Source organism: Pteropus alecto, unplaced genomic scaffold, assembly GCF_000325575.1.
Source record: "Pteropus alecto unplaced genomic scaffold, ASM32557v1 scaffold433, whole genome shotgun sequence".
NCBI lineage: Eukaryota > Metazoa > Chordata > Mammalia > Chiroptera > Pteropodidae > Pteropus > Pteropus alecto.
In genome coordinates, this window is record NW_006433953.1 from 912,618 (window position 1) to 922,164 (window position 9,547).

Here is a 9,547-nt window from a genome sequence, read left to right on the forward strand (position 1 = left end):
TGCTTGTTGATTTCCCAGCACACCATGCAGGCTGTGGGGACAAGAGGCCAGAGGCCAAAGGACCAGGAGGCCCCAGCAGGACGTTTCCTAGCAGTGCATCCTCAGTGCTGTGATAAATGGAGGGAGTAGGGAAGCAGGGGCGGGGGAATCGCCAAGGTCCAAGCAGGCACCCAGCAGCTGGGTTGGTGGGGTAGTTGTCCATCCCCTTTCTCCATCCAGGAAACTCTCCATTTCCTTGCTGGTTTTCTCCCCCTCGCTTGTCCATCCTGCTCCCCTCCCCCCAAAGCAGAGGAGCTGTCTCAGAGTCGATGCCTCTCATGGGCCATCTCCTTCCAGCTTTGGATCTAGGACATTTCAGATCTAGGAAGATATGCCATCAGAAGTCCACCCCGTCCCTTTCTCTCAAGATCATAGGAAAATGTCAAGGGACATGCATTCTGGGAACAGACCTTTGGACAGCCTGTCCCTCAGATGCTCTGTCCCTCAGCCTTTGTTTCCTGCACAGTACAGCGAAGTGGAAATTTTCCAATTCTGTCACAGGACAGAGTTCTGGTATTCTTCTGTCAGTTCTCACCCTTACACTTCTTTCTCCCTGGTCTAGTCTTTTCGTTATTTATCTGTTCAGCAATTTACTTCTATTAACACTTGTCCGACAGATAGGAAAAGAAGTTCTCTTGTTAACAAGTAGGTTTTCTGGGAAGGCTCTTTTCTCAGCTTGGGAAACTGAGATTATGTCCATGAAGAATTCTGACTAAAGTAAAAGCCTAAGAACAGGTCCAAGTCCACCAGTTCCAAGTCCGTGGTCTCTTAATCCTGCCTGTGGAGACTGAAAGGCTTGTGGACATAACCACTGAGATACTCTGTCCTGCTCAGTGCTGTGTCTGGAATGTTTAACTTGGAATAACTCCTCACTGACCTGGAGTGCTGTCTCTACTGCTTTTAGAAATCTGAAACTGTACTCACCAGATGCATTAAACATGTGCTCCAATGGCATATATACCTGTTTGTCAGGAGCATGGGGGGAAATTTTTATCTACACTCCCCCTGCTCACTGGGCCCAACCCTCAAAGGGTCTTAAGCCATGAACAGCTGCTCAGTGGCACAGAGCTGAAGGTTTTTTCAACCAGGAAAGTCCAGGTTGTGACCTGGGGGTTGCAGTAAGGGCTGAACCTAACAATGCAAAAAATGCATTAGACTTTCCTCCCTTGTGCCCATGTAAAAACCAAGCCAATATCTGATGTCCTATCACTGCCTCCTCTGCCTTGGGCTCCAGAAGTTTCCTAAAAGAAACCCAACTTTACATCTCTGTCACATGCCAGGTTATCTCAGAGACCACTTCCCCAAAATGGTGTTCTCACAGATTTCACTCTGGCAACCAGTTATCATCCTGGCAGCATGAATACTACCTTAGGAGAGGGAACTGACTGGGCTGAAGGCAAGGCTGCTCAGCTCAGCCTTTACTGAGCAGTGACTGGAGCCAGGCCCAGGGTAATGTGCTCCAAGACCAAAAGGACCACATGACATCTTAACTTCAAGAGTAAATTATGCCAAACCTCTGAATCCTCTGTGTTTGATCTGCCTCTCCCCACTCCAACATATCACTTCACAATGAATTAAATGGCACTGGAAAGACGATTTGTGGCCAAATCTTGAGTCCAACAAGTAGACATTAGCAGAGTTCCTGCTCTCTCTAGGCCAACAGAAGATCCCCTTAGAGATGTTCTCCCGAAAAGGCTGGGTCACTGACTTAAATTTCTACTAAAACAGGTCAACAAGTTAACCCTGGGGAATTCTAGCTACAGGAAAGACAAATGTGGTACCTGAAAGAATTCTGCTGAGAATACTGTTACTGAACTGATAAAAACTCAGATAGTTTGAACTCAAGGAATGACCACAGTAAATAGGAAAAGAACTCTCATATCCAATTTCCTTTTTTTATTCTAAATAAAAACCACACTTTGTGCCGAACAATGGAATATAAAAGAATCAGATGTACAACGATTTTAGACATCTACTATTTGGGGGGAAAAGTTTACAAAATATACAAAACTTTACAGCAATAGATAGTAAACACTTAAATATTAGGAGGTCAGTACTTATTAATTTAATGGAAGGAGTTAGACGACAACAACTCTTCTCCATTTCATATGAGACTTTAGCTAGCAGAGGTGGGAGGGAAGGGTAGACTGAACAAGGGAAGGGTGTCAAAGAAACATTAAAATCCAAACAGTTTTATTTTCATCCTGATGTTTACGAATGATAACCACACTGAAACTAATGCTGTGTGCCCTGCTTCCTGTCTACATTCAGTGCAGGATTTAAAAAAAAAGACATGTAGAGACTCCCAAATGGGCACAGATTTCTCCACAGAGTCTACTCCCATGCCAACAAAATCAGTGTCCATCTATAAAGGTATTTAAATTCACTTCCACAGTTGAGTAGTCTGGAGAAATAGGGCACAGTAGGTAGCCAGAGAGGAAGAAAATTCATCAGTAGCAAAACCTGACTGGGGAGAAGGTATCTAAACCCAAGGCTTGCCCGTGAGACAAAAGGGTACTTATTGACAGATCAGAAAAGGAGTCAAAAAGCACTTTTACCCATTTTCTGGTTCTTAGGGCTTACCTGGGCCAGATCCCCACCCCTACCTCCTTTCTTCCCAACTAGCCATTAACTATAGAGACTCTGTGGAATCTTAAAATTTAGGACCAAATACGAGGGTAAAGCAGAGCTTCCCAGCGCGTGCTGGGACATCAGTGAGCCATCAGTGGGTCACAGGAGAGCAAGATACTGATTCCCTCCACTGGCCACAAGCAGCCTCTGCTGTTTATCCCAGTGTGCCATACAAATATCACCCTTTTCCCTTAGAAAACAGGTTGGAAATAGACTTGTGCTTAGTTTAATGCTCTACAGTCACCAACTTGAATTCTTAAATTTTTAAACAAAGGGTTCTGCCAATTACATAGCTGGTCTGGAGTATAGAACAAGAAAAAGGAGGAAAAGAGAGAAAAGACATTCAAGGGTCAAACAGAACCTCGAAACAATACAGCAGGAGACAATGCTAACCTGGGCTCCAGGGCAGAGGGTGCAACGAAATCATGAGAAGGTTGAAAAAATAAACTCAAAACAAATACGGCTGAAAAAATAAAAAACTCAAAACAAATACTTTCCACCAGGTATCCTAGGTGCCCTTTGCCACAATATAGTGTTTCAAGTAAAACAGTACAGAAAAGGGTGAGCTAGAGGCAGAGGCATTAAACATGACTCTAAACAGAGGGAAGGTTCAGGTATGAATATGGGGGACGCGTGGAGGAACAGGGTGTGGTCAATCAGCCTCGAGAGCTACTGACCCTGCTACATACATGTCTCACTGTAATCAACTGGGCCACCCTGATCAACCACTTGGCCTCAGGAGGATCAGAGGTGCAGTTTTTTTTAGTGTTTTGGGGACAAAGTTTCAAGGGTTTGCTTTTTTGGTTTACTGGCAAAAAGGGAATACTTCACAGTTTCAGGTTAAGTATACAGACTACCCAGCATCCATGATGCCCTCTGTTAAGGAAAAGGGTTTCTCCAGCATATTGATCCGTTCTCAGCTACCTGCTGGGTTCTAGTAAGTACCACTTCTCTCAAATCCAGCCATTCGAAAATCAGTCCTCACCAACAGTCTGGGAGGGGTCACTCAGGCTTGAAAAGCTTAGCAGACACTTGATGGTAGCCTTTTACACATTTTCCTTCTTAAATTTCTAATGGTCAGTGTGAGAGAGAAAGGGAGAAGACAGTGAGGGGTGAAAACTTGCAACACTGCTTCCCTGACAAGAATGTCGCGAGGAAACATTTACCAAGTTGTGTTTAGATGGTGAAAGGTGGCCACTTGTACAAGTCCCTTATGTAATGGTCACCCCACCAGAAAGCCATACAGGCCAACTTGGAGGCCTTATCAACTTAGGGCTAGGGAGAAAGGCAGGAGGTCCAATAGGGACAGAGCTTTGGTTTGCCTTAGTTTTAATATAGCTTTCCAAGTTTAGGAAGGATGAGAAAATGTGCAAAAAGGTCTTTCATGTGACTTGATTCCCCTCATCTCAGTCCCCAATCTACTCCATCACAGATGGAAAGAGGGTGAAAGGCCTAGGAAATCAACAGGCTCCAACTTTCTAGAAATTACATCCATTGCCTAAAGGGTTCCCTGGGTTTATTCTGCAAGAGACTGCCTGGAGAGAAAGAAAAGAATTTGCTTGTTTAAAGGCTTGGCCCATTCTCCCCCAATTCTAGCCTATTTCCCAAATCTCTGGCCAGGACTGTCCCCTGAAATATGGCTCCTTGCTGGGAAGAAACTCATTTTCCTGAAGTCTCTTATCCAAATGAGATGCTGGGTAATATGTATACAAAAATAAAAATAAATAAATATTAACATCCAAAAAGGCTTTGTGAGTTAATTAAAACCACTTGCTGTGAAACAGCCCAGGGTGCTGCTAAGTCCCACCAGGGGCAGTGTCAGGGCGGAGGCCAAGGACTCCCAGAGCTTGTCTGAGCAGGTGAGGTAGTATGAGTTACTGAGGTGCCACCTAGTGAGTACAAGAGATTGAGGGCCCTCTCCCTCAAGCCTTCTTTGGGCAAGACGCCCTTAGAAGCCAACTAAGAACAAAGCCAACCAGCCTCATGGGCTCAGCAGACACATTTCCCAGCCCCCTAGGGAGGGTCTGAGCCAGCTGCCAACCTATAGCACCCCTTGGCAGCAATGCAAAGACAGATTGGGATAAATTCCAGCAGGTCAAAGGTGAGTTGCCAAAGCTCCTGCCCAGTTGCACAAAGTAAACAGGTTACCCAACTGGGACAGACGGAACACACATCTCGTTATACGCCACCACTTATTTGGTCCCTGTAGGGCTCAAAGTCCACCACTCCACCACCTCATGGGGGTCTTCACATCTATACTACAAGCCAAATACACTTCTAGGTGGGAGACTGCATGTAAATTAAGGCAAGGCTGCTGCTGTCAGAGATATCCTCACCTCTCCACCAGGAAACTCAAGGTCGATGGAGGTGGCCAGATAACAGATGACTATGTCAAAGTGGCTCCCTGTCCCCTTTGCCCCACAGGGAAGGCCTGATGTCCTGGGCCATCGCTCCATAAAACCATGTTTCTCTGGAATTGAGGAGAAAAAAGAAAGCTCCATTTCTGTCCAGCCAGGCTGTTACTACTGACAGCACCGCAGGACCTCTTCTGGCTGGCAAGGATTCATCCCAAAGCTTTCTGACCTAAATAAAAAGCTTAGTCCCCAGTTTGGATCTAACTACCAAAAGATTTTACTGTCCAATCAGCAGATTACAGCCATGAAACAAGAAGGCACCTCCACCCCTGACGCCTTTTCCCTGCTGAGGGCTGGGCCTGGAACCTGAGGTGAGCTGCCCCGCTGACTGGTCCTTTCTGAATGACCATTCCAAAATCTCTCTCATAGCTGGTTGTCCCAGTTGGAGGTCTGGCAGTAAAACCCACAGTGAAAACCTCCCTCCACCTCCTCTATTTAGTGAGGCTGTTGGTTGGATTCTTAGCAGCATAAAACCTATCAGTAAACTAAAACTCGAGAGGCTAGGGAAGGGGATCTAGTTGGCACCAACTGCCTGACAAGATCCCAAGACCAGCCTCAAAAGAACCAAAAACACAGCCCTTCATGGGCAAGAACAGGTAAGGAGGTAAACGTGATAGGGCCGTTGCTTCTCAGAAACAGTAACAGCTCATGTGCTATTTCTTCTTTTTTCTTCTTTAAACACAAGACAGAATTCCTAGCAAGGCAAAATTGTAACTTCGGCTGGGGAGGGACCAACGGCCATTAAAAATTCACATCCTGGCTGCTGTGTGGGAGCTCCCCCTGGCTCTGCTGGGACCCAGTCAGCTGTCCGGGTTCTTTTCTGCCTCTTTGGAATGGATAATGTACATGAAGGTCTGCTCAATGGTGAAGTCGGGCGGAAGGCTGCCTTTGTGTACACCAACGTGCTTGCTCATGAGGTTAAGGGTGGAGCTATAGTGGCCACAGACTGTGCAGCGGTACATGAGGGCCCCCGAGTGTGTCTTCAGGTGGCACTTGATGGTTGAGCGGCCTCGAAAGAACTTGTGGCACACCTTACATTGGTACGGCTTCTCGCCTGTGTGGATCCGCCGGTGGTAGTTGAACTCGCTTGTGTGGGCAAATCTTTTGCCACAGACCTTGCAGCTATACTTGCTGTTCCCAGGTTGGCCCTGCAGAGCCAGCTCCTCACTCAGGAACTCCTCCGCTGGCAGCTTCCGCTTCTGGAGCACTGGGTGCTGTAGCCCAAAACCAGGCCGCGAGTCAAGGCCACTATTGCATTTGTGCTGGCTGACGTGGTAGCGATAGGCAGCCTCCGACTTGAAGCTCTGGTTGCACAAGTGGCAGCGGAAGAGGGTGTCTTCCAGGCTTTGGTGCACAGCCATGTGCTTCTCTAGGAGATGCCAGTCCACAAAGCTGTTCGCACAGACAGAACAGGAGAAGACTGAAATGCCAAGATGGGAGAGCGTGTGCCACATGAGGCTGCAGAGGTTGAGGTGACGCTGGTCACAGACACTGCAGGCCTGGCCCTTCAAGTTTAGATGGTCAAGGATGTGGCCCCGGACCACGTGGAAATCTTTGGCCAATGCCTTCCCACAGGCAGCACATTTCAACTCTGTGAAGGCTGCCCCTGAAAACAGACCCAGCTTCCCAGGCAGGGGATCATTGGGGTGGACAATGATGTTGTTCTCAAATATTCCATCCCGTCGGTGGAGGGTCAACTGCCACTGGGTAAAGAATTTAGTTTCACACATGTCACAGGAGAAGAGGAAAATACCAATGTGGGAAAGAACATGGGTCACACGGGAGTTTCGGTCTTGGAAGTGGGTCTCACAGACTTTGCAGTTGCCTGTCAGCAGGTCCACATGGTCCCGGGCATGCTGTCGGATCAGTTGAATGTTGGGCTCTAGAACTTTCTTGCACACCTGGCAAGGCATGGCCTTATTCTCTCGGTTGTCATTCTCTCCAAAAGTCAGCTCATCTTCACTGTCGTCACTCAACTCAATCACCTCCTCAGCTGTGCCTATCTCCTCGGTGGGGTCTTCAAACTGCAAGTCATCATCCCCCAGATCCTCCAGCTGGAGCTCATCCATCTGCCCAAAGCCTGGATCTTTGGTGTGGTCACTATTGCTCAGACAGGAGTTGGTCCCAGTGGTAATGTCTATTGCACTGTCAGCGGGGAAGAAGCTGTTTTTACTGAAGTCTCCGTTGCTCTGAACTTTGTATGGCTGACAGGAGCTTGTGCTGGTTTGAATGCCCATGCTAACAGTGCCTAGGACTGGCTGAGTCACCATACTAGGTACAGACGTGAAAGGAGCAGGGGTATCGTGGTCTTCTGTCTTTGGTGGCAGTGACTGCTGAGGCAGAGGCAGGCTATGGTTAGTGTCACTGGTAACATTTCTCTCCTCCTCCTTATAGCTTCCTCCAGTATCACTAGGAAAGACATAGTTTTTATCAGGACCAAAGTGCTCCCCACCACCCCGGAGTTCTCCGAGGGGATGGACAGGTTCTACTGAGCTACAACTCAGGGTGCCGGAATGGCTCTCACTAGTGTTGGTCAGGGGCTTGGCCACAGCAGTGCTCTCCAGGTCAGGAAAGGTGGAATGACAGGCCCGGAGGAGGTCCTCCATACCTAGACGCTCAGCTACCTCATAGATGACCCCAACATTGATCAGGTCCGTGAAGAGCTCTGATGTGTAGACAAAGCTCAGAATCTTCTCAAAGTTGGCAGGGGTGATGAAGTCCACCACATAGGTCCTGGCAGCATCTAGCCCAGTATTCAGAAAGAGGTTCTGGAAATAGCCAGCTGCGCAGGCCAGCACAGCTTTGTGGGCCGGGAAGGAGCGGCTCCCCACCACAATGGTGACATCGCACATGGTCTCTGAGAGCCGGCACTTATTGAGTTCCTTCAGCAGGTTGTTAGGGTGGTTGGTGCTTTGCAGTTTGATCCTCATGCCCATCTTAGCAGCTCCTATGAAGTTGCCTCCTTATCAGCACAGTTAATCTGTAGACAGCAAAAGGAAAAGATGGATGGCCAAACACATCCCTGCAAAATGAGGCACTCTCCAAGAGGAAATACCACCGGTCTGAGTGTTTCTGAGTCTCAGGTGGGGGCAGGAGTGACTAGATATGGAGAACCAGGGGAAAAGACAGCAAAAATGATGGGACAACGACCTCTCTCCCTGCCTATACCCAAATACAGAGTTATGAAAAAACCGAAAAGTATTGAAAAAAATCTGATAGCTTGGTCTTTAAGAGTCAGTAAGAGAGGTTGTAGGCCTGGCTGGACAGAAGCTAGTGTCTTAGAGCCAAGCCAGAGGTATCCTCGCAGACAGTCTTATACTTCATTTCCAGAGTAACTGGCTCAAATCCTTCTCATATTAATTTCCTAATTTCCTCCTGGTTACAAGCTTTCCCATCTCGTTGAGTATATTCTCTTCCTTTACAATGCCAAATGCCATATACATACTTGAACATAATTAGCAAAGCTCCATTAGCTGCTGAGGAAAAGATAAAGATGCTCTACCTTTCAGTTTTCTAGCGTTGCTGTGTCCTTTCAGTCCCTAAATAAATCTTACTCATTCTTGAGCTCCCAGATCTCCCTACTTGTGCTACGTGCCTGTTCTCCTCTCTCGGCAACCCACAGCCATTCAGATACTGCTCTACCACATTCTCTGTATGCTGTGGATGAAGTTAAAACACTTTAGAACCCAAAGGAATAAAGCAAAGTAGAATACAATCGTGATAGTTAATATTACTTAAATATGCTTTATTGCTTTTTACCATCCTGAAATTTATGCTTATACTGACAAAAACTAAGAGATTTACTAGATGTCATAAGAAGGCATCTAATTATATAGCTAAGACTCCCAAAATGCTTGCTCAACACCACTTTTCCGCTTTTAGAGTCCTGCCGACCTAAGGAAGATGGGCTAGGTGCATTCTCCTTCTGTCTCACGACTCACCCTGCGCGACACAGACCCCTTCTCCACCTCACCACATTCTACTAATTCTCAACTTTTTCTGGGGCTCAGGAAGCTTCTAAGCATTGTTCGGGTACCAGCCAAGAATCTCCCGGGCCTTGGTGGCCATACATCAATCGTCAGCAGATCGGGACACTGGCAAGCCTGAGTGGGGGATCGGAGGGGGACAGATTTGGAACTTCCAAGAAGGCACCCCAACAATCCCGCAGCGCCGCAGTCTCCCCACTGGAGGGTCGAATTCGAGAGAAAGGGCGTTGGATGGGACTGGGGCACTCCATCTGGGGACACCGAGCACATCGTCCCTCCCCAAAGAGCGGCGATTCCCCGGCGACTGCAGGCGGGAGCGGGGGCGCGGGGTCGGCCGGGAGGCGAGGGATGGGCGGCGGGCCGAGGTGGGCGCGCGGCCGGGGAGGAAGGGTCCGGCCGAGGGAGGAGCGGGCAGGAAGGAACCCAGCGAGAGCGAGAGAAAGGACGGGACGGGGTCGGGCCTCGGCCAGGAGCAGC

At 48.1% G+C, this 9,547-nt stretch overlaps 1 protein-coding gene across 1 annotated transcript; it reads right to left on the minus strand.

Moving 5' to 3' along the window:
* Positions 1-1,913: 1,913 nt before the first annotated feature.
* On the minus strand, positions 1,914-9,503 carry ZBTB39 (zinc finger and BTB domain containing 39). The gene is made up of 2 exons (XM_006908925.3): positions 9,026-9,503; positions 1,914-8,064 (listed from the first exon to the last, which is right to left on the minus strand). Exon 2 carries the CDS (start codon positions 8,018-8,020, stop codon positions 5,885-5,887), a length of 2,136 nt encoding a protein of 711 aa, XP_006908987.1. The 5' UTR covers positions 8,021-8,064; positions 9,026-9,503; the 3' UTR covers positions 1,914-5,884.
* Positions 9,504-9,547: the final 44 nt, after the last annotated feature.